Here is a 25827-nt window from a genome sequence, read left to right on the forward strand (position 1 = left end):
CCATCTGAGCCACCCAGGCGCCCCAAATTGTTCCTAATTTTATTAACTCTCAATCCTTGACTTGTATCTGCATTCTGAAACAATAATAATTGGAGTCCTGGAGGAGTAGTCCAAGAAATCTAGGTTGAAAATGAAAGACTTGAGTGTTGATTCTGTCTGTGCCTAGCTAAAGCATTGTTTACAACCTCAGTGGGCCTCACTTTCTTCATTTTTAAAATGAGAATCTTTACCCAAACCACCGGCTCTCAAACTTGGATCCTCTAAGCAACCACGGGCTGTTCTTAATAAAAACTTAATAGGTGTACCTGATAATGGCAGGCTGCCAGAAATGCTAAAATTATTTTATTTTAGCTGGAATCAGACTAATTCAGCTGTTTGGCATTTAAGAAAAGCAAAAACAAAAAAAACAAAAAGGGAACATGATTTATTTACATGGAGATAGACGAAAATTATTCCTACCTTGGACCTAGAGAAGGAGAGCAATGGAGGGGGGGGTGGTATCTTTCATATTAAAAAAAAAACTTAGAAACTAGAGGTCATTCAAACTCAGAACTTTTTGTTTTTGTGGGCTTGGGTGTTTAATCGAAGCTCTTCAATCAGTTTCCCAATCCTAGGGAGCTTTAAAAAACAGTTTTTTATCGGGCGCCTGGGTGGCTCAGTCGTTAAGCGTCTGCCTGTGGCTCGGGTCATGATCCCAGGGTCCTGGGATCGAGGCCCGCATCGGGCTCCCTGCTCCACGGGAAGCCTGCTTCTCCCTCTCCCACTCCCCCGGCTTGTGTTCCCTCTCTCGCTATCTCTCTCTCTGTCAAATAAAAAAATTAAAAAAAAAAAACAAAACAGTATTTTATCATTTGATCTGGGGTGAGGCCTGGGCATGATAGACTTTTTTTTTTTTTTAAACTCTCCAGGTGATTCTAATGTGAGCCAGGGTGGAGAATGACAGATCTATATTTTCAAATAAATTGAGAATCCTATGTGAGGGAATTTTCTCTGAAAATTTTAAGTTTTTTCTTCTCTTTACCACAACTCTTCAGGGCAGTCTAGAAGATAATTGTTACTGTCCCTTTTCATGTCAGTGTGATATAGCTTAAGGGCACAGGTTGTTGTTGTGGTTTTTTTTTAATAGGCTCCACACCCATGGGGCTTAAACTCAGGACCCTGAGATCAAGATTTGAGCTGAGATCAAGAATAGGATGGATGCCTGGGGTGCCTGGGTGACTCAGGCTTCCAGCTCTTGGTCTCAGCTCAGGTCGTGATCTCCATGCCATGTGGAGCCTACTTAGAAAAAAAAGAAAAGAAAATTCGGACGCTTAACCCGACTGAGCCACCCAGGTGTCCCAAGGGCACAGGCTTTATAATCAGGCCAACCTCGGTTCCGATTCCAGCTTCATCATCGAGAACAAGCTGGATTGTACTGGGAACCTTACTTAACTATACTCAACTTTAGTTTACCTATTTATAAGGTGGGAGATAATATTAGGTCTTTATTAGTACTGTTGTGACAACTACCTGATATAAAACACATGGACTGTAAAAGTCAAGTACGTTTTAAATAGACAATTGGCAGCTATTATTTCAGTTGGAAAGGTGAAAACTTGAATCTCAAGTGACTGGCCCAAGGTTCCACAGTTAAATAAATGGAGGTCTTTTAAATCCCAGTCTATTGCCTGTTGTACCTCACTGTTGTATTTGGTATCTTGCTGAACTATTTTATGAGATATAAAAAATTCCCAATTAGAGAATTATTTTAATAAGTTATTTGTTGACTAATATGTCTGCTCTCTGAAATAATGGTACTTAATTGGACAGAGTTATCACCTAGGAAAAGGTTTAAAGTATTAACTTTAGGGGCACCTGGGTGCCTCAGTTGGTTAAGCAACTGCCTTCAGCTCAGGTCATGATCCTGGAGTTCCGGGATCAAGTCCCACATCGGGCGACCTGCTCAGCAGGGAGTCTGCTTCTCCCTCTGACCCTACCCCCTCTCATGCTCTCTCTCTCTCTCTCTCATTCTCTCTCTCTCAAATAAATAAATAAAATCTTTAGAAAAAAAATGAAGTATTAACTTTATTTGGAGGAACTTCTGTGAAAGAACTGTTTGGAGAATTGCTAGTGAATATTTTCCATTTGTAAGTACACATATTTGGAGAAAATATTTACCTTGCAGAAGATTATGCTTGGTTACAGTTAAGTCATAAAGCCATCATTGAGTCATACAGCCATTTTTTATAGTACATGTTAAGGCTCAAATGCAGAAATCTGCCTGTTATGCTCAGATTCTAGGAATGGAATGGTTTGGTTCAGTTCAATATCTGTCTCTATAACTTCTTACTAAGCCCATGTAAACAGAAAACAATAACAAAGTAAAATTCTTAAAACCTGATTTTTTCTCAACTTGTAAGCACAAAACACGCAAGCAAGATCCCTATATTCCTATTTTATAAAGGTACTGTGTATGGGGGCGGTAGTTAGAAAAGAAACAAGACAATACATACTGTACTTTAATTTTCTTTTTTGCAGATGGTTAGTGTGGTATATAGAATATATCAATCAGGATTATATTTTGTACACAGATATGTGCTCCTCTTTTTTCACTGAACTTTATATTGGAAACATTTTTCTTTGTTTTTGGTTATTTTTCAAAAGCATGATGTTGCATTATAGTCTGTCGTTTAATTTATTTAACCATTCCTCCATTGTTGGACATACAGGTTTTTATTTTCTGCTATTATAAATAATTCTCCATTAAATATTTTCATTTCCTTAGCATAAATTAGTGTAAGTGGAATATTTGGGTCAAAGGATATGAACTTTTTAAAGCCCTTGATAGATATTGCCAAAATTTTCTTGCAGAAAAGTTGTACCAAAACATGTCTACTTTGCCAATAATATTGTCATTATTTCTTAACTTTAACTTTTAATTTCAAACTAATTTTAGATTTATAGAAAAACTGCAGAAGTAATCCAGAGAGTTCCCATATAACCCTTACCCACTAAATGCTAACTTTGACAGAATAATAATTACCTTAGTGTTTTATAGCTTATTAGTAATTAAATTATTAAGGTGTTATCTTTATAGTATTATCATACAATTAAATTTACCTTTATAAAAGTTTATGAAACAAAATAATTATAACTTTTTACAGGATTTTACAAAGAATTCATTACAAGTTGAATCGGATGATTCTTCAGACTTACTATTTGACTTGACCCAGGATACAATTCCACTGTCCCAAGAGGGATCAACAATTTATATAGAAGGTTTGGCTTAGCACTTTTTTTGAGTATAATAAAAAGAAACTTGATGAATATAGATGTGGAATGAATTTTTATTTTGAAACCCATACCTTCATGTTAAGTTTTTCATATACCATAAAATAGAAGCTAATAATCCCTGAATGCCTTTCTTGTGTGATTTCTTATTTAATAATAGAATATTGTATCTCTTTCTATTAAGTTAGCTAACATGTATTTTTTGAGCTCATTCTCACTTAGAGCCAGCCATGGGCTGAAAAATCTTAATATAAATTCTGTGAGTCCAGGAAGTCTCCTAATGACCTAATACTATCATTTTTTTTTTAAAAAAAGTATTAATCATTTGGAAGGCCATTAGTATGAGAAAAAGTACATGGTTATAGTTGATTTTTTTAATAGACTGGTGTCTTTCTTTCCAAATAAATGATGTTGATATGATAGTTAAATATGATTACAGAGTATCATTATAAAAAGGAAGTATTACAAAAATAGTAATTTGTGCATAGTAAGTACTTAGTAAATATCCATTAAAAGAATAATGTAAATTTTTAATTGAAGAATTACAGTTCTTTGTGTACAATAACAAAGTTCTTCATTAACTTGAAATAAATTAGTATGCCATGAAAGAATTTTATTTAGTTGAAAAATTCCCCATAATCAAAGCAATTGCTGTTTGTATATTAGTAAATTTGTTATATTTCAGTAATTGGACAGAGGTACATAAGTTTTTAATGTTTAAATTGTTTACTAACAAATTCATATACATTTACCAAACCAAAATAGAAAAAAAATTATAGTAATATGTTTGCCAAAAATACTTTTCCCATTTTGATAACACATGGCTTGTTATTCACCTATCTAGGTGTCACTTATCTAGTTAGTAAAATAGCCAAGAACCAAAATAAATGAGGAAGTAAAATAGTTGTCTGAAGTCTGATTTTATAATGTACGTGGTCTTTATTCATAAAAAAGTCTGAATTCTTGAAGATTCTAGGGGGTAAAACAGTGATGCCTACTCTCTCTGTAAGTTGTTGTATTGCAGAGAGTGGAACTTTGCCTTGATGGGAAATAGGGTTATAGTCAGTTAGGAAGGTGTAGATTTGAGCCTGTATCCTCAAGATTTTTGTGGCCTTTATCGAGTCACCTCTTTACACTTCAATTTTCTCATTTTATTGAAATATATACTTTTATCTTTCTCAGATAATACATTCATTCTCCAGACCTGAAGTCACCATTTGGAGATATAATTTTAATTCTTGCTCTACTTATCTCAGGCCTTTTTTGAGGTTCAAATGAGATAAGTGAGAAATGAAAAATGCCTTAAACCTTTAAAGAACTTGACAGTAAACAGTTCTTAGAATGATAATTATGAATGATAGTACGTATTATGTGTTCAGAAGCATGATTAATGGACTCCTGTCAAGGATGATCATAGAAGGTTCTTGGAGAAGGTTGGATTTGAACTTGATTTTGAAGAATGAGAATAGGATTTTTATTGGCACTGTTGAAGATAGTGAACAGCACAAGCCAGAGGCAATAGAAATAAACAAGTTAAACGGTTAGAATTTAAAACTATTGAGCTCAGAGTGATTTTATTTAACTTGGAGATTTACTCATGCTTAAAAAAATTATATACAAAACAGTCTATTTTTACTATACAGCCTGCTAGAGAACTAGTTGCCAAAATACCAGCACTCATTGGTTGTTCAAGTAACCTAAGCATCTGAGAAAAATGTTAGTGATTACACAGAAATCAGTCCCAAGTGCCTGCAGTATGGCTGTCAGTAACTATGTGCTTGCAGATGGAAAAAAAAAAATCATTTCTGTTATCTCAGAGAATGAAAGACAGATCTGACAGGGAGCCCACTAATGCGATGCTCTCCTTTTCCTTGTATTTCTCTATTCTACTGCTTCGCCTATTAGTGTACAGTTGGGAGCATTAAAATACGATGTGCAGTTTTAGAATCTTTATCACAAAGTACAATTGTGTGTTATTTTCAAACGGACTTTTGCTGTGTCTGGTTATAGCCTAAATAGCCCCACTTTTCTTGCAAATGCCCTGAATTACACCATCCCTAAGCCTTTAAGGTGATGGTTTTCAAGCTCAGAACTATCTTTAGTGATGAAATCTCCTCAAACAAAATTTTATGTAAAAATCTGATTTTTTAAAAAAGGTAAAAGAGTTTTTCTATCTGACATGCTTACTGTATTCCCTAAAGCAAAATCATTAGCCTCAGGGGAGTATCATTTGAAGACCATTATACTAACTTCTTAAGACTTTTCATATGAATGAGCAAGGTATTATTCAAGATTAGTTGTTTGTACTTTGTTCATAGGGAGTAAACAGATAATTTAAACCCATCAGATTGTTAATAAGTGGAAAAAGAACCAACTTGAGTTTTCCATTAGACATCTTAAGTTTTTTTTAAGTATCTTAAAGGGTTTTTCTAAATTTTTAGAATAAAGATGGTTTTTGTTTCCAAGCCCAAATGTATTTAAGCATCTAAAGATAAATTCATTTTTGGGAACTGAGCTTAGAACATTCTCTGTGCTTTAATTTTTTTGCTTCGGATTCTTTTGGTCTGACCTCTTTTATACCTATTTATATATTTCTTTATTTGAAAGTATTTTTAGAATTTTCTTGTATAAAAAGTTTATTTCATGAATTGTTCAAATACGTGTAGTTCATAATAGCTGTACAATTTCTTTTTACCTATTGATCATATAAATTTTTTCTTTTTTTGATCATATAAATTTTGATCATTCTTTGTCATTTGTATGATATAATTCAATTATGTTATCTTTAATTTAGCTTCAAAGTGTTTTTACTTAAATTCAAATATAAAGCCATTTTAGTAGCATTTGTAAGCAGTGTTCTGTACATATTTACAAATATTTTTCCCACTATTTAAATCATTGTAGGTATAGATCAAACTCTGCCTATATTAAAACGTTCTTCTGCTTCTAAAGTAAACAGTGTTACTCCAAAAAAGCCAAAGACCAGCGAAAGTGTTTCTGAAATAAGTCCTTGTGCTTCACTGTCTCTAACTAACTCTCCTCCAGTGACATCTTCCCATGTTATGATATCAAAAGGTAAATATGAATCTAGCATATAAAATAGAAATTGTATTATTTACACATAAATTTTAGAAATTCTGATGAATTTTTAAACTTTTTTTTACTGGTTGTTTAATGTTTAAAAAAGAATTTGAGTCGTAAAAGTTCTTAATCTATTTTAGGTACAAATACCTCATCAGCTCACTATAAAACTGGAACACCTTTTCTAAGATCTTGTCCAAAGTGCAATGTAAAGTTTAATCTTCTGGATCCTTTGAAATATCACATGAAGGTAAAACTTTTTCCAAAATTTGATTTTTAAAAATATTGACAAATCTCTGAAAACATTAAGGATTGATATATAGTAAATGCTCGTTTGTCCAGGTATTTAGATAAGAAATCTTCTCATTGGTATTTCTATATAACTTAAGTAAGAATTGATATTTGTGATGACTATCTTTTTTTTTTAGATTTTATTTAAGGAGGGCATGTATTGAATGGAGCACTGGGTGTTATATGCAAATAATCATGGAACACTACATCAAAAACTAATGATGTAATGTATGGTGACTAACATAACATAATAAAATAAAATTTAAAAAAATATTTTATTTATTTATTTGACAGAGAGAGACACAGCGAGAGAGGGAACACAAGCAGGGGGGAGTGGGAGAGGGAGAAGCAGGCTTCCCGCAGCGCAGGGGGCCCAATGTGGGGCTTGATCCCAGGACCCTGGGATCATGACCTGAGCCGAAGGCAGCTGCTTAACTGACTGAGCCACCCAGGCACCCCATAGTGATTATCTTTATACAAGATTTTAAAAATCTTTCCCAATCATGAAATCTTAAAAATTAAGCTTATATGTACTATCGTATATGCATATTGTATTTTTGGGGGAATATTAGAGGATACGAAGTAATCCTTGATAATTTTATTAGATGTGATAATGGCTTTATCAACCATAAAATTATTGGTAAAAATATCTGTTTTCTGGAGCTGGATGCTGAAGTAAGGTGAAAGTGACAATGTGTGGGAGTTGCTTTAAAACTAATGATGCTAGATCAAAGCTTTAGTTGTTGCTTTGTCTAAGAGATGTGACTGTCATTGATCTCTCTGAGGCTTGAGAGAATACATTAAACACAGTATGTAGTACTTTAAGAAATGGAAGAAATAGACCTACCTCCGACCTCTTTAAAGTATTATATCTGGAAGACTTTGCAGAAAGTCCGATGTTTCTCTTAGTGACAGCCCTGAGTGTTTGCGGGTATTAGAGCTTTCCCAGGTGAGTCATTTATTTCTCGGATCTTTAACATTTCTTTCTCTTCATTTCTGACATTTTGCCACTTGTAGAGCAGATGTCTGTGGCAAATCTCGTTTGGAAAATCCTTTGCCGCGACCAGCAAAAATGGTTCAGGGGTGGGGGAATCCGCTCCCTCTCTGGGGTGGCCTCTAATCGCATTACTTTATTCAATCCCGAACAGTTCCCAGCTAAGTGAGTCCCACGTACCACAGCCACTGAGTCATGCAGGGGCTGCAGCCTTTGTCGGGTAGGGTCCCCAGGTGGATGGCACTCACACGTGACACTTGAATCTCTATGCATATTGTAGGGCACTTGGGTGGGTCGGTCAGTTAAGTGTCTGACTCTTGATCTCTGCTCAGGTCTTGATCTCACAGTGGTGCATTTGAGCCCTGCATTGGGCTCCACGCTGGGCGTGGAGCCTACTTAAGAAAAAAAAATCTCTATGCATGTTGTATTTTAACTTTTAATGACAATAATGTATTAATCAGAATATTTTATTGACTAGATCACGCTATTCTTCAAAGCTCTTGTAAAGCAGGCATTTTGTTTTGTGCTTAATCTTTCCTATAACTTAAAAACTCCTTTTTTTTAACATGATTTTTTTGTCTGGTGACATATGAATGTCACATTACTCAAAATCTCAGTCTTGCATTTTAATGTTCAGCACTCAGACATAAACTCATAATGGTGGAGCATTTCTCAAGAAATCACAGTGTTGGGGCGCCTGGGTGGCTCAGCCGTTAAGCGTCTGCCTTCGGCTCAGGTCATGATCCCAGGATCCTGGGATCGAGTCCCGCATCGGGCTCCCTGCTCGGCGGGGGGCCTGCTTCTCCCTCTCCCACTCCCCCTGCTTGTGTTCCTGCTCTCTCTGTCTCTGTCAAATAAATAAATAAAATCTTTAAAAAAAAATAAAAAAAAATAAAAAAAAAAAAGAAATCACAGTGTTAACTCAATCCAGAATATAGTTTGTATAGTTGTTATAAATTCTACCTTTACGTTGGTGTAGGAAGCTCTTAAAATTAGGTTTTAGGTAATTTTAGAAGTACTAATGAAGTATGAGGTCTAGGTATTATTCCACTTAAGATATTTTAATAGATATTGCAGTGTTCTGTGTGTCTGTGGAAAGATAATCTGTATTCTTCTTGCATGCCCAGTATAAATGGCAAGAAGGGAGAAAGGAGGCAGGAAAAAACGCAATGTAGATTATATTCAGGAAAGAGGGGGTGAGAAGACTGCAAAGCAGAGAAGCAACTTAGAAAAAGTTATTGCTTGCTATTTCAAAGATCGGCAATTTTTTCATTGCAATTCAGCATTTTACAAAAAATGTAGAAAGAAAAGAAGTATAAAATTCCAAACACAATTTCTTTATTCTTGGACAAAACTGTATTTGATCTATCACTATTTCTACCTCCCTGAGGGTGATTCCTGTGAACTGGACTTCGGGTTTTGGTTTTATATAAAAATTAACTTCTGCCAGTGTTTTCAATCTTCCAATCTATGTAATATGTAATATTGTATAGAAATACTTGATGTTTTATGTTTTGCATCATAGATGCATAGACTGATGAATCACAGACCCGTACCTCTGAAACAAATAATACATTATATGTAAAAAAAAAAAAAAAAAGATGATAGTAGGAAGGGAAAAATGAAGGCGGGGAATCGGAGGGGGGGAGACAAACCATGAGAGACTATGGACTCTGAGAAACAAACTGAGGGTTCTAGAGGGGAGGGGGGTGGGGGGATGGGCTAGCCTGGTGATGGGTATTAAAGAGGGCACGTATAACTGGGTGTTATACGCAAACAATGAATCATGGAACACTACATCAAAAACTAATGATGTAATATATGGTGATTAACATAACAAAATAAAATTTAAAAAATAAAGTAAAAATTTTAAATAAAAAAGAAGGTATACAGTGAAGAATCCCACTTCATCTGTTTGCTTAGTTCCCAATAGGACTTGCAAAAGAAATCATTTTTTATTAATTTGTTTTATGTCTTCTTTGACTTTAATTTCTGAATGTACAGGCACACATAAATGTTCTTATTTTCCCTCTATTGTATACACAAATCATAGCACATTATATATATTTCTGCACCTGAAGAAAGTGGCAAGCATTCTCTAAAATGTAGCTTTTATTTCTTATAGCACTGTTAGTCATTAAAAAAATAAGTGAGACTTTCACATTTTAGCTTATGCATTTTTTTTTTTTAAAGATTTTGTATTTATTTGTCTCTGAGAGAGAGAGAGAGAGCACAAGCAGGGGAGCAGCAGAGGGAGAGGGAGAAGTAGGCTCCCCACTGAGCAAGGAGCCCAATGTGGGACTCAATCCCAGGACCCTGGGACCATGACCTGAACCAAAGGCAGATGCCCAACCGACTGAGCCACCCAGGCATTCCGCTTATGTATTTTTTATATATCAGTTAAATTTATATAATATTACAGTAAGGATTTCCATTTTGAAAAAAATGTGAATTTTAGATTATTTGTGAATGATCTTTTGCTGTTATTATAGGTAAGGAGATTGGTATACCACAAAGGTAATCTTTTCTTCCAAAGGAAGAATTTTGGGAGTGTAAGTCAAACATCCTATTGATCTAAGACACCATACTAAGCTTTAAAGTATTATTTCATTTAATCCTTAGAAAATTCTTTAGGCCAGATCTTTTTCTCATTGTTTTATAGCCAATTAATTGGCATAGCTGAGATTCAAACCTCAGTCTCTTTGCTGGCAATGCCCAGGTTCCTTTTCTCCCCATTTTGAAATTTGTATGTGCTGTTTTCTTGAATGTTACATAGAAACTTGAAAATAAGGGGTGTTAATTTGTTTTTGGAGTATGGAATTTGATAGTTATCAGTCAGATCTAACATACTAATATGTTATTGAGGTTCCTGTGTCTTCACTTATATTCATCTATTTGCTCTGTCATTTTTTGAGTAGGTCTCAAAGTCTCAAATTACCACTATTTTCTTTGATATCTTACAGTTCTGTTTTATGGCTGTTACTATTTAGGATATAGACGGATCTATCTCTTTTAACTTCATTGTGAATGTATCCTTTAGCATTTTTATTAAGTGTTCCCTTTTTGGCCTGGATTCAATTTTGTTTGACATCAATTTCACAACCCTTGTTTTCTCATTATTACCATTTGCCTGTTATATTCTTTATCTTTTTATTTTTTTTTAAGATTTTATTTATTTGACAGAAAGAGACACAGCAAGAGAGGGAACACAAGCAGGGGAAGTGGGAGAGGGAGAAGTAGGCTTCCCGTGGAGAGGGAGCCCGATGTGGGTCTCCATCCCAGGATCCTGGGATCACGACCTGAGCCGAAGGCAGACGCTTAAAGACTGAGCCACCCAGGCGCCCCTCAAGCCTTCCAATCACTTTGTTTTTGGTATATTTCTTAATTTTCACAGAGTCATTTTTTCTTTTGTGATCCTATGTGAAATTTCTTTTTTCAGTAGCTGAGTTAAACCCACCCATCTGTATTCATTGATAGGATGGATTTAATTGATCTGATAGGTTTGATTGGTCTTGATTCTGTCACAATTTTTTGTTCTTTATTTTTCTAAGTTTTTCCCTTTGTGGTTGCTTTGCAAGTATGTAATTTGGGTTTTTAGAAAAGTTTGTATTTTTGCTCCCTAGTTACTCTTAAAGAATTATTCTAGTGAAATTCCACAACTGAAAATTGTATATAATAAATGAACTAGTTTTATCTCATTGAAAATTAAAAGTTAATGTATGAAAGTATTCCAGGGGCGCCGGGTGGCTCAGTCGTTAAGCATCTGCCTTCGGCTCAGGTCATGATCCTGGCGTTCCCAGGGTCGAGCCCCGCATCAGGCTCCCTGCTCAGCGGGGAACCTGCTTCTCCCTCTCCCACTCCCCCTGCTTGTGTTCCCTCTCTTGCTGTGTCTGTGTCTGTCGAATAAATAAATAAAATCTTTAAAAAAGAAAAAGTATTCCCTATTAGGGTCAGTTTATATGAGGTCTTAATTTTATTCATGAGATTGATTTCCCCTTAACATATTTCAGCATTCTAGATAGACTGTGTTGAGGTTTTTAAATTATAACTTATGCTTCTTTTTTTGTGTCCCATACGTTTTCCAGTACCTTGAATCTGGGGAATGGCAGGTTACCTGTGCTCAGCGTCTAGTTCCAACCAGGCTTTACCAAAATACTACTATATTATTTGATAATTTAGCATGTGCAGAATGGCATATAAAACTTCCTTTCCAGGGCACTTGGGTGGCTCAGTCGATTAAGCGTCTCTTTTCGACTCAGGTCGTGATCCTAGGGTCCTGGGATCGAGCTCCGCATTGGGCTCCTTGCTCAGTGGGAAGCCTGCTTCTCCCTCTCCCTCTGCTTGTAGCTCCCCCCACTTGTGCTTTCTCCCTCTCTGTCAAATAAATAAAATCTTTAAGAAAAAATAAAATAAAACTACCTTTCATTTTAAGCTATATCCTGACAGATATGAACGATTTTTGGCCAGGGATCAAATTATTATTAAATATTTATGTCTGAGGGGTGCCTGGGTGGCTCAGTCGTTAAGTGTCTGCCTTCGGCTCAGGTCATGATCCCAGGGTCCTGGGATCGAGCCCTGTGTCGGGCTCCCTGCTCAGCGGGAAGCTGCTTCTCCCTCTCCCACTCCCCCTGCTTGTGTTCCCTCTCTCGCTGTCTCGCTCTCTGTCAAAAAAATTTAAAAAAAAATCTTTAAAAAAAATATTTACATCTGAAAATTGGAATTACAAGGAAAATGGTGTTAGATATTTAGCCATTCCTGGCCTCAGGTTTTTAATTTGTTTTTGAAGTTATTTCTTTATTAAGGTAAGAGGTGTTTATTGTTTGAATTTTTTTAGACTCTATAAAGAAAGAAGCCAACATTTTGGTGACTCTCTCCAGATATATTGCCAAGCATAGTTTTACATAAGCTGGCCCTAGTTATAAACACAGAATCAATTTTTTTCTATCTAATTTTTTAAAGAGATTAAGTAAAACTTACATATATTTTTTTTCTCTTTCAGCGTTGTTGTCCAGACATGGTAAACAAATTTTTGGAAATGATTAAAGCAGAACTTGCAATTACTGAAAATAAAAAGACTGGTGCAGAGAAAGGAAAATTGATCATGTTAGTTAGTGACTTTTACTATGGAAGACATGAAGGAGCTGTTGATGATGAACAGAAGACTTACACAACCTTTAAATGCTTCAGTTGCTTGAAAGTTCTTAAAAACAATATTAGGTATGTAAATACTTATTTCTCTTTCCATCTGAAAACTGGGATGCAACTGATGTAAATATTGTATCTTTATTTTCCTGTGCTATCCTAGATAAGCAATTTAAACACTTTCTAAGAATAAAGGCAGATTATCACGTCAAAGCATTTGTTTTTTATTGTATTTTAGGAGTTTAACACTTGATTTGTACTTAATACAGCTTTAGAAAGGGCGAAATTTATTTTAACTTAGAGAAAAATCACTTATCTATATTACCATTGAATTCAGAATTTTCAGTGTGATATTTTTACTATTTAGCTTCTTTTGAATCTACTTTTCCTATCACAAGAAGTACTTTATCCAGTTTGACCTCTTCCATATTAGTCTTATTTAATGTTCTAGTTTTTCAATTCATTTTATCATTTTTACCACATTAACCTTGCAGAGAAAGTGACATTTTTGATGATCTTTAGAGAAGTGCCAGTTTATGAAACATGTCTGCTTTGAGTTTATAATTTAACACATTTTAAAAGTAGAGATTTAATTTTCAATTTTGAAGGTTTTGAAGACTTACACATGTATGCTTTAAATGTTAGGAACTTATACTTCGCAGTCTTGGAGTAATATGGCATATTACATATCTACAATCCTAAGTAAGATAGTAACCAAAGCAACGTAACAAGATAAACTGATTGGTATTTTGCATTGGCTATGTAATCTGACATTGTCTTTTCAACATTTTATTATAAAAAGTTTCAGATATTCAGCAAAGTTGAAAAAATTTTACGGTGAACATCTGTATATTTACCACCTTGATTCTACCATTAACATTTTACCTCACTTGTGTTACCGCATACCTGTTCATCCATAGACTCTATCTGATTTATTTTACATTTCAGAGTAAATTGTAGACATCAGTGCACTTCCCTTAGATGAGATAGTCATATGTATGTATATTGTGGCCCACACACATACACACGTGTATATGTAAGCTTTTAAAGATATTTACCCTGATGACTATCTTTTTTAACTAGCATTCTTAAGTGTCCTGTAGGTCATTTCTAAGCCTAGCATTTATTTTATTGTCTGATGAATCCTTGAGTCCAAAATGAAGTACATAGAAAAACCCTAAAATGCACTGCAAGATAAACCTGAAACAATTATGCATGCTACATTTGTGGTAGCTTCTTGTAGTTTTCATGGACCTTTCACATATATGAGTTTTCATACCTCTTTACCTCCTTTTATCAAGCCCTAACGGCCATCAGTTGCTAATGGCCCAGTAGCTTAACAGAAGAGAATTGTGCTTTGAGATATAACACTGAAATAATGTCACAATATAACTCTGTGACCTGCTTCCATATCTTTACCTTTTTACAGTAAAATATATCAGAAAATAAAATTAGTAAATTTGGTGAAATACACCGAAAAGTGGGTCCCTGTTTAAGTTCCTTATTATACTTAAATGTTGGGCGTATGATATTAGAAGTTCTTTCAACAATAGCTTTTTGTTTTTTCCTGTAAGATTAGTCCATTTACTCTTAAACATGAAATTTCCTTTTTTTTGTTTTCCTTCCAAAAGACTGGTTACAGATTATCAGAATATCTAGAAATTTTAAGCTAACCATATTTTATAACATTTAGAAAAAAATTTTTTAAGACTTTGTCAGAGAGAGAGAGAGCAAGCAGGGGGAGCTGCAGGCAGAGGGAGGGGGAGAAGCAGGCTCCCCGCCGAGCAGGGAGCCCAATGTGGGACTCGATCCCAGGACCCTGAGATCATGACCTGAGCCAAAGGCAGACGATTAACGACTGAGCCACCCAGGCACCCCAACATTTAGAAATTTTGTAGCATTTTTGACATATTGTTTAGTAAATAAAACCTGGCCAGTAGACAGTAGGTAACCAAAGAGGTTAATATGTGTTAAATAATATTTTACCTAATGGTAAAATCTAGGATGGCAAATTGATGGTTTTAGAGGATGATAGAAGCTAATAGTTCAAGATTTCTACTCTCTGCCCTGTCAAGATATTGTAGGATTATTTTTTCCTACATTAAGTGTCACTAAAACCAGTTAGGGCTATTTTATTCTGAGAATAGCTTTGTGAGGGGGTTGCTTTTTCCCACATCTCCATCTGCTGGTTTGAGAAACGTGCACTGCTGATGGGGCAGTGTAATAATTGAGAGATAGCTAGCTAGTTAACAGATCACTTTATACAGATGGATTTTATTTATTACTTAAAGGTATGAGCTGAAAGGTTAATGGCTCATGACCTTTATATGTAAATATTTTGGCAAAACTAGGATTTTTTAAAACAGATTTTAATAGAGATGATGTTAAAATTAAAGGAGGAGGGGGTACCTGGCTGGTTCCGTTGGCAGAGCATGTGACTCTTGATCTCAGGGTCATGAGTTCAAGCCTCACGTTGTGTGTGGAGCCTACTTAAAAAAATTAAAGGAGGATAAAAGATATTTCAAAGTGTACCACCAGCAGGAGATGTGAAAAGATAAATGTTAAAGCCTGCATATTATAATTGCTATCTAGGTTAAAGACATAATCACTTCAGGATTATATCCTTTTGGGACTCATAATGAATAACTTAATATTTGGCTCAGTATTAAAGTTAATTTGATTGAATAACTTTACTTTGAAATTTAAAAAGTTTTAATAAGCCCTATGAAATAGATCTGCCTTTTTATATTGTACTCTCTGCCACTGAAGGTCACAGTTCCTTCTCATAGGAAACCTATTATGGAATCTGACAGCGGAATGTAGAGCTAAAAAATGGACTGTGCTTCAGAGGGCACAGTCTGTGAAAAATGAAGTGTTTGTGCTCACAGTAAACCAGCATCATTAAATAAAACAAAAAGTTCTTGTAATTATAGGTATTAAGATTGCTAGTACATGCATTTAGAAACCAAACCACAAATTAAAATACTAATTTGCCATTAAGCAGCTGACAACCTATTGTATATCTTTAAGGCCTTTAAAAGATTTCTCTCGGGACTCTGTAGCTGCTTTTGGTAATAGGGTTTTCTTTCCTTAAGGATTTTATTTTCAAATGTAAATAGTACTTCATGTATGGAAAAGAAGCCCGTTGTTCTTTTTTTTAAAAAAAAGATTGTATTTATTTATTTGACAGAGAGAGACACAGCGAGAGAGGGAACACAAGCAGGGGGAGTGGGAGAGGGAGAAGCAGGCTTTCCGCTGAGCAGGGAGCCCGACACAGGGCTCGAGCCCAGGACTCTGGGATCATGACCTGAGCCGAAGGCAGACGCTTAACGACTCAGCCACCCAGGCGCCCCTGCAGCCTGTTGTTCTTTACAAAATTTTTTAAATCTGAAATAATGATGAAGAGTTCTAGCAAATTAGTGGTATTTCATATGAACTATATTAATGGATTATTTTAAAACAAAGATGCAAAGAAAAATGTTTACTGAGCCACTTAAGGAAAGAGATCATCGGGACACCTGGGTGGCTCAGTCGGTTAAGCGTCTGCTTTCAGCTCAGGTCGTAATCCCAGGGTCCTGGGATCGAGTCCCCCATCGGGCTTGCTCTACCTCTGCTCTCCCCCTCTGACTGACAAACAAACAAGTGTGATTATTTAAAGTGCATACTCTTCTAGAGGACTTTCAAGCTTTGGAGAGATTTTGAGTACTACAACTGCATTTGTACCATTTAGGTTCAAATCCTTATATGAGAGGTTTTTTTCTCTTGGTTATAAATCTGAACATTTGCACCTGTTGACAATCACTTACAGGTTTATGAACCACATGAAGCACCATTTGGAACTTGAGAAGCAGAACAGTGAGAGCTGGGAAAACCACACCACCTGCCAGCATTGCTACCGTCAGTATCCCACACCATTCCAGCTGCAGTGTCACATTGAGAGTACACACACTCCCCATGAGTTTTCTAGTAAGTCACAGCCTTATGGAAGTCTTGAACAGTAACGATTGTGGTCGTCTAAACTATGAGGAGTCCTTAAGAATCCTGACCAGAAACCTAAAAATAAGAAATAGACTTTGGATTTGAGGGCACAGTTGAAAAACAAATTTCAACTTGTACAAACTTTTCAGTAGAATTGCTTGCGAAAACTGAAGTCCTTCTTGTACACAGAAACTTCCTTTTGCATGACTCATGCATTCACTGTATGTAGGGGGCTAAGTTAGAAAATCAGATTCTCTGGTTTGCAAGTATGAAATCATTGGTCTTGATTCACGCTCTCATAAGAAAAGGAACTGCAGTGATAGTTAAAAATCACAGAGTCCGGGGCTAGCTAGGATTTAAGTTCCGGCTCTGTATCTTAATATGGTTGCGAGGTCTCAGGCAAGTTCCTTAATCTTTCTGTGCCTCAGGTTCCTCATCTGACAAATGGGGGTAAGATAGCAGTACTCTGTCAGTGATGGCATGAGAAGTAAGCCGATATAAGTGAAGTCCATGGAACAGCATTGCGGAGTTAACAACCGTAGAGCTGTTGGAGCCACCACCACGATTACTGTTGCTACTTATTGCTGTTGTTGTGGATGTACAAAATGAATCTTTTGTTTATATACATCCATAAAATGGTGTAATGTGTTTTTTTCCACTTTCAGCTATTTGTAAAATCTGTGAATTATCATTTGAAACAGAACATGCTCTTTTGCAACATATGAAGGACACTCATAAACCCGGTGAAATGCCATATATTTGCCAGGTACACATTCATTTTACCATGTACTTAGGTGTTTGTTTTATTTTCATGTGCCACAAAATAGTAGTACTCTATCGCTCTTTTTAACCGTTAGAATAAAATGGATTACTAAAATTGAAGACCCTCTTCAATAGCGGAAAATCCCTTGACATAACTCTTGTATGTGGAGATGGTGGCTTGGACTTGGACTGGAGGCTGCAGTTTACTGACCCCTCTCCTAGACAGACAAAATGCCCTGCTGGAGAAGACAAATATATGGATTTTCTTACCATGTAGAGAAGAATATAGACATGACAGAGAAATAGGAAATGCTATTAGTTATGGGGAACTCAACTAAATGCTTTGGGACTAGTATTTTTCCAGAATTTGAAGTGGTTCCCAATAAGATAGCAAGATAAGAAAAATTTCCTCTGTCATAGCCTGGATGCTATTTAAAATCCAAAGAAAAGAATATTCTATTTTATACAGCAGGACAAACTTTCTAGGACAAGAGATGTCAGAGTTTAAAAATTCAAGCAAGGTAGGGAGGGTAGTAGATCTGAGAAGAAGAAGAAAATCTGGTTATATTTAGGAATATATCCCTAAACTTTGAAAGGTAACTTTTCTGTTTCGAAGATTATACTTATTATTTTCAGTGCTAGAATTCTTGGTTGTATAGGCAAGAGAGCTGAATTAGCAGTGCGTAATATTCCTCTAAACAAGTGACTCCTCATTGCTACTTTGATGTAATTGCGTATCAGGTATAAACTTTCAAGTTAAACTAAACCTTCTTTATATTTCTAGGTGTGCCAGTTTAGATCATCAACATTTTCTGATGTAGAAAGTCACTTTAGAACATCCCATGAAAACACTAAGAACTTGCTATGTCCATTTTGCCTCAAAGTTAGTAGAATGGCAACTCCCTACATGAATCATTACATGAAGCATCAGGTGAGATTTAGCAGTTATTTGCTCATTTTGTCTTAGTAAAAAGGTAGATATATAAAACTTTGAGCATTTGTTAGATTTGTTCTAAAAGGAAAGTTAAGTGGTTCCAAATGACACAATTAATTTACAATTTATGCTGAATGACTTTTGAAACTTCCACTTCTTTTCTTTGTCTGCTTCCTAGTGGTGATGAGGCTCTTGACTAGTGAAAATACGGAAACAAAGGTAGAAGTAGGAACCCTAGAGTGGAAGGGAAAAGGGAAGATGGGTGAAATATTTAAGTTGAATATTTCAGGTGTCTAAGAGTGGTGAAAATGGAAAGGATTTTGAAGGTAGTTAATCGAGAGTAGGGAAAAGGATATGTTTGAACTGGGGAATAAGATTGAGGACTCAATCTTTTTTCCTCCTTCTCTTCAAACTTCATTTCTACTTTCTAGCTTACTTTTCATTATGAAAAGACATGTGGTTGTCATTAGCAACCCAGAATGGTCTTTTGTAGCAGCCAGTGACAAAGGAAATAGCAATGACACTTATTTCTAGATGTGTGAACTATGCCAGAGAACTATATTTAGGTTATAACTTGTTTCCTGGATGACTTTTGCCAGTTCTGCTATGTAATTTCTGGGATACCAGTATTAGTGCTTGTACCTTTCTCTTGAATTCTCATTTTATTCTTGCTGGGTCTTCTACTGACACAATTAGACCATCCTTTAGTTAGGCTGAAAACTTCGATGAAACCGTAAGCCTATTCTTGAGTGTGTGAAAGAGCAACGGTACCTTTGCCAAAATGAGAAGTCAGTGAGTTTACTTAATGTGATTATGTAATCAAGTTTTGTCTCCTCACTGATCAGCTCATTACGTTTTCTTATTATTGATTGCATTGCCATGGCCAATTTACTCAGCACTGGTGCTAACATTGTTTTCAGTTCCAGTCATTAGATGATCATGAAATCAACTTGTAGTTGTTAATTGAAAAAAAAAATTACAAAAGTAGACTATCCGAGTACATTCAGGATCACCTATGTTATGAATGGGATGGTTCCAACATGCTGGTATGGCATGTCACCGTTAAGAACCTCTGGCAAAAATCTTTCTATTCTAGAGTTTCCCCAACAGTTTTCCATCAGATGTTAATAAATGTTCCACTCTAAAATTGCTCCTGGAATAACAAATTCAGTAAATGACTAGATTTATAAAATTAACAGTTTTTTATTTTTAAGATTAGAGCTTTTAAAATGCTGGAAAACCTCATAAATCTCCAAGGAAGGGATATTGTACATATTGTTTCCAAGACTTATTTAACCATTTATTTGCACAATACCTATTAACATTTCTTGAGAAATAGTTCAGAAAACGCTGGTCTTGGTTCTCTATTCCATCTTTTGACCTTTGATTTTGTTTTTTTTAAATATTTTATTTATTTATTTGATAGAGAGAGGCACAGCGAGAGAGGGAACACAAGCAGGGGGAGTGGGAGAGGGAGAAGCCGGCTTCCCGCCGAGCAGGGAGCCCGATTGCAGGTCCCTGGGATCATGACCTGAGCTGAAGGCAGACGCTTAACGACTAAGCCACTCAGGCGCCCCTGACCTTTGATTTTGAAAGGAAGGATGAGATGTAAAACAGTAGCTCTATTTCATTATGAAGCTTTTAACATAGTGCTTTCTGCCGTGCTTTCCTAAGCTCCAGAGTGAGATATAGATGTAAGGAGAGTAATAGTATCCTTAGAAAGGTAAGAAAGAGATGGATGGACTTGGTATGGGGACTGTGTCTCTTAAGTGGTTTACCTGATCTGTAGTCACTCTTCATACCCTGAATTGTATGTTTAACTTGCCGTGTGTATAGGAAAGAGTTAACCCAGCAGGTCTGAGTTCTTCAAATCGTGTACATTTTCAGAAGGGTCTACTTGCATACTTGCATAATTGGCCCTTGGCTAACTCCTGGAAATGGAGGCTTTGTTATTAATTGATGAGTGTTTTGCACGCCTGGAACCTTGAGCCATATTGTACCAGCTTTTCTAGATCATTTGTACAAAAAGTATGATTATGGTGAGCACCTGCTTTTCTTCTGGAAGACTGAAGATTTGGTAACTGAACCCTTTAAAAAAAAAAAAAAAAACCTGGCCTCTTAGACTCAAGAGAGCTTTCCTGGTAAAAAGCACTTCATACATGTTGCTGCAGTTAGTTGCTGGGGGATTGATTGAGGCGTGTCCTCTGCAACTCCATTGGGAGAGGGCGCTTGGAAGCTGTTGCCAGTATCCTCCAGACTCCACCCAATGCACTTTTTTCCTTTATTAATCCTGCTCTGTATCCTTTCACTATAATACATCATCATATCTATGAGTATAACAACTTCTAAGTCCTGTAAGTTCTACTGCATCATCAAACCTGGGAGGAGTCTTGAGGACTACTGACACACCATTGGTGCCCAGTTTTTGTGAGTTCGGAGTACCTGAGAGGTAGGCAGTCAGCAGTCAACAGATGAAAGACTCTTAATCAGAAGGATCATCAGGCATTTTTGAAAGCACTTGCAATTTACACAATTGTTCACAAAAGACTCAAAAACCGTAACTGAGCAGGACTATACTTGTAATTGGGGTAATATAGGTGTGATTTTAGGTATTAGGAATTACTGAATATATGGCTCATTCTATTCTTTTTAAAGACTTTAGTTGTAACCTTTTCCTAAAAAGAACATATTATCGGGGCACCTGGGTGGCTCCGTCGTTAAGCGTCTGCCTTCGGCTCAGGTCATGATCCCGGGGTCCTGGGATCGAGCCCCACGTCGGGCTCCCTGCTCGGCGGGAAGCCTGCTTCTCCCTCTCCCACTCCCCCTGCTTGTGTTCTCTCTCTCTCTCTCTCTCTCTGTCAAATAAATAAATAAAATCTTTAAAAAAAAAACATATTATCATGTCCTAAGTGATTTTAGAGCTAACAAATACAGTTCACACAATTTTTAAGAAAGGATGAGGGATTTTAGATATGTTAAATATTCTTATTAGATCTTTATAAAAATCACAAGTAGTTAATATATACTAATCACTTGCCATATGACAGTCACAGTGTTTTTACTTGCATTATTTTGTTTAGTCTTCTCAACCACCCTACAAAACAGGTATCTGATCATTGATAAGGAAACAAAGCTTTATAGAGAATAAGTTACTTGCCCAATATCATATTCTCTAATAAACGGTAGAGCCAAAAATAGACTTAAAGCCCAAGGTTTTATCATAGAGTCATATCCTTTACTGACACTGTCTCAAAGCAGATATTATAGATAGTCAGAATTAGCCTTGAAAATTCCTCAAATCACCCAAACAATACAGTATGTTTGTCAAAACGTTCAACCCGGACAGGTTATTCTCTATGCTTGGAACAGATCACCAATTTTTTGGTTGAATGTCATATTATTTAAGATGTACTGTATTATCCTTCTTACCACATCTCAAGCATACATGCATAAGAGAGAGATGCAAGACTTGAGTCCAACTAAGGGAATAGTAGATGAATGTCTCCCATCCCAGGGCTTTGGGTAAATGCTCATTGAATGAAATGGCAGACATTTTGAATTAGTTAAATTGTGCCTGCTTCTCATGTGCACACTCTGTCAATCTCTTGCTGTCTTCCTCACTATTTATTTAACAAATATTTATTGAGTGCTTAATATATGCCAGGGACTGTTTTACAGAAGTGAACAAAGCAAAGTTTGTGCTCTCTGGAATTTGCATTGTAGTGGAAAAAGTATGTGTACTATGTCTGAATGTATATGTGTGCCAGCTGGTGATAAATACCGTGGGAAGGGGCGCCTGGGTGGCTCAGTTGGTTAAGCGACTGCCTTCGGCTCAGGTCATGATCCTAGGGTCCTGGGATCGAGCCCCGCATCGGGCTCCCTGCTCGGCAGGGAGTCTGCTTCTCCCTCTGACCCTCCCCCCTCTCATGTGCTCTCTCTCTCATTCTCTCTCTCTCTCAAATAAATAAATAAAATCTTTAAAAAAAAAAAATACCGTGGGAAGAAAGCATGTGAGGGTTGGGAGTGCCAGGACTTAGGAGGTGAGGAGCCCTTTCTGTTTTATATATGGTGGGGCGGGGGGGGGGGTTGGTCAAAGAGAGCCTCTCCAGAGAAAATAAGCGGGTTAGCTGTGTGGATATCTGGGAGAGAACATTCCAAGGACAGGGTACAGTAAGTAGGCAGTGAGTTGAGCATATATGTAGATGTTCAAGGAGCAGCAAGGCCAGTGTGGCCGGAGCATGGTAAACAAGTGGGAGGAAGAGTGGTGGTAGGAAAGGAGATTGTACCAATAGAGTGCAGAGCAGATGCTGTAGGGTCTTGTGAGCCAGAGTTAGGGTTTTGGTATGTATGGAAAGCCACTGGAGGCTTTAAGCATGTGAGAGATGACTCGGGCAGCTGTGGAGAGAAGAGACTGTTAGGAGGAAAGAGTGGAAACAAGAAGGCAGGAGGCGATTGTCAGAGTCCAGGTGAGTGGCTTGGACTGATATGGTGGCTGAACAGATGAAAAAAGTGGAAAGATTGTTCCTGAAGGTAGAGCTGACAGGTTTTATTAATGGGTTGGTGGATGTGGGGTGTGAGAGAAAGACAAGAGTTAAGAGTTACCGAGTTCTTTTGTCCTGAGCCACTGCCAAGAATGGTGTTCGCATATATTGAGATATTGGGAAGACTAGGCAAGGAACAGATTTTTTTTTTTCTTTGCAGGGTATATGGGGGGAAATCTAGAGTTCAGTTTTGTCCATGTTGATTTGAAATGCCTATTAGATATCAAGTAGTGATGTCGAGTAGGCAATTGGATGGATACTATTTAAAATCATGAAACTGGGGCGCCTGGGTGGCTCAGATGGTTAAGCGTCTGCCTTCGGCTCAGGTCATGATCTCAGGGTCCTGGGATCGAGTCCCACATCAGGCTCCCTGCTCCTTGGGAGCCTGCTTCTCCCTCTGCCTCTCTCTCTCTCTCTCTCTCTCTCTGTCTCTCATGAATAAATAAATAAAATCTTTTAAAAAAAAAAATCATGAAACTGGATGAGATATAGGTACAGGCAGAGAAGAGACTTCTGGGAACTGTACTCTGGGGAATTTTCTATCCTGTTATATTGCTGTCTCTTTCTTGACTGAGATCTTTTTCCCTCTTTCCTTCTCTCTCTCGAGCACATATTAGGTGAATCTGTTTACATTGCCTGTACCTGTGAGACGATCCGATGCACCATACTTCTCAACTTGTCTTAAAAATGAAACTAAAACAGTAATATACAAACATATTTCTATATTGCCTTGAGATTTTTTTAAAAGATTTTATTTATTTGACAAGAGAGAGAGAGCGCGCACAAGCAGGGGGAGCGGCAGGCAGAGGGAGAGGGAGAAGCAGACTCCCTGCTGAGCAGGGAGCCCGATGCGGGACTCTATCCCAGGACCCTGGGATCATGACCTGAGCCGAAGGCAGACGCTTAACCGACTGAGCCACCCACGCGCCCCTGCTTTGAAATTTTTAAAGAACTTTATATTTATCAAATGCCTGCTGTGCACCAGTAACTGCTAGTTACTTTCGTTTATGTTAACTCATTTGCTTTTCCTAAGTGATTAGTTGTGCTTTACATGGAAATAGTGACGGGCCTGTGGAGATGTAGCTTTGGAGAAAACATTCTTTTGCATTTGTATGTTCTAAATTTACATATAAATATAAAATGTATTTTTTAATTAGAGCGTATACATAAAGATTGCAGTTGATAATATATACTAGAAGACCAACTAGCTGTGAGCAAATGACTTAGATCTCTCTTGGGTCCTAATTCCCATTGATAAAATAATAATAGGCCTGAGTTTGAGAAGGGACCTAGTCAAGGGGTTCTCTGACAGTAGTTTGGGATCCGTTGTTCTGATTTGTGCTTCTACACCCATGCTGTCCAATAGCACACCCACTAGCCACCTGTGTCTATTTAAATCTAAATTAATGAAATTTGTTTGGCGGTAGGAATTTCAGTTTTTTATGAAACATAGAAATTTTAAAAACTAAAAATAACTTGGTCTTTTCTAGGATTAAAAATTAACTCATTTTCACGGTATCGTGTGCTTGAATGGTTTATACTTCAAATTTATAATTAAAACTTTCACACTACAAAGGTATAGGACTCATCACATTTTAAACTAACTGATATAATTTTCATTTTGATTGCCTATATGGTAACAAATACTTTTTTTTTTTTAAGATTTTTTTTTTTAGGTAATCTCTACACCTGATGTGGGACTCCAACTTAAAAACCTGAGATCAAGAGTTACTGTATGCTCTACCGACTGAGCCATCCAGGCGCCCCACAAATACTTTTGAAACTCAAATACTAATGCAAGCGGTGTTTTTAAAAATGAAATAACATTTTGGCATTATTTATGATGGGATATGGTAAAATACTGGTTTTTAAAAATTATTTAGCAATTACAATTAAGAGCAACTTCAGGTCCCAGGATTTGTAGTGGTAGAAGTTATTATTTCTGATAGTATTTTTAATGTTTTTTGTAAACAGAAAAAAGGAGTTCATCGTTGTACAAAATGCAGACTGCAATTTTTGACCTGCAAAGAGAAACTGGATCACAAGACCCAGCATCGGACCTTTATAAAGCCTAAAGAGCTAGAAGGATTGCCTCCTGGTACAAAAGTGAGTTTTCAATATGTTGTATTTTAACATTTCGTGTGGTAATAGAAATAAATTCCTGCCTGGCTTTATCTGTAATATTAAAAATTAACTTCTGCTTCTCATTAAGATTTAATTTTAGGTTTTGTCATTCTTTTTTAAAGATTTTATTTATTTATTTGTCAGAGAGAGAGCACAAGCAGGGGGAGCGGCAGGCAGAGGGACAAGCAGGTTCCCCACTGAGCAAAGAACCTGATACGGGACTCGATCCCAGTATCCTGGGATCATGACCCAAGCAGAAGGCAGACACAACCGATTGAGCCAGCCAGGCATCCCTTAGGTTTTGTCATTCTTATGTTTGGAAAGAAAAACTAATATCCATTTTTTTTTTTAGTTAGTTGACACATGCTATATTGGAGCAGATTCCTTTATAGTGAGTGCAACTAGATTAACTGGAGACTGAGTCAGTGAGTTGTTTCAATACTCTATAGGCTGTTCGTGAGCTTTTCCAGCATATATGTCTGCTTCAGCTGCTAAGGTTAAGAATCATGTTTATTTTATCTTTGTGTCCCTAGCATCTATCATAGTGCCTTGAATGTCATACTTTGTTGAAGTTGGTATTACTGAGTCTACTCTCAGTTCCTTATATATTCTGTATACCAGTCCCTTATTAGAAATATGACTTGCGGGATGTCTGGGTGGCTCGGTTGGTTAACTGCCTGCCTTCAGCTGGTCATGATCCCAGGGTCCTG

At 36.7% G+C, this 25827-nt stretch overlaps 1 protein-coding gene across 2 annotated transcripts in view; it reads left to right on the forward strand.

Annotated features, from left to right (window-relative positions):
• The window catches only part of ZNF280C (zinc finger protein 280C), a 62594-nt gene that overhangs the window by 20217 nt on the left and 16550 nt on the right, over window positions 1–25827 (forward strand). For both annotated transcript variants that reach the window (XM_081808246.1, XM_081808247.1), the window contains 8 exons: window positions 3144–3258; window positions 6175–6345; window positions 6492–6601; window positions 12636–12853; window positions 16587–16744; window positions 17422–17522; window positions 18303–18449; window positions 24968–25099. In XM_081808246.1, the coding sequence (XP_081664372.1) occupies window positions 3144–3258; window positions 6175–6345; window positions 6492–6601; window positions 12636–12853; window positions 16587–16744; window positions 17422–17522; window positions 18303–18449; window positions 24968–25099 (1152 nt within the window). The remainder of the gene's footprint in view (window positions 1–3143; window positions 3259–6174; window positions 6346–6491; window positions 6602–12635; window positions 12854–16586; window positions 16745–17421; window positions 17523–18302; window positions 18450–24967; window positions 25100–25827) is intronic.

The sequence above is a fragment of the Leptonychotes weddellii genome, chromosome X (genome assembly GCF_054177405.1).
Source record: "Leptonychotes weddellii isolate Sample4059 chromosome X, ASM5417740v2, whole genome shotgun sequence".
Lineage (NCBI taxonomy): Eukaryota > Metazoa > Chordata > Mammalia > Carnivora > Phocidae > Leptonychotes > Leptonychotes weddellii.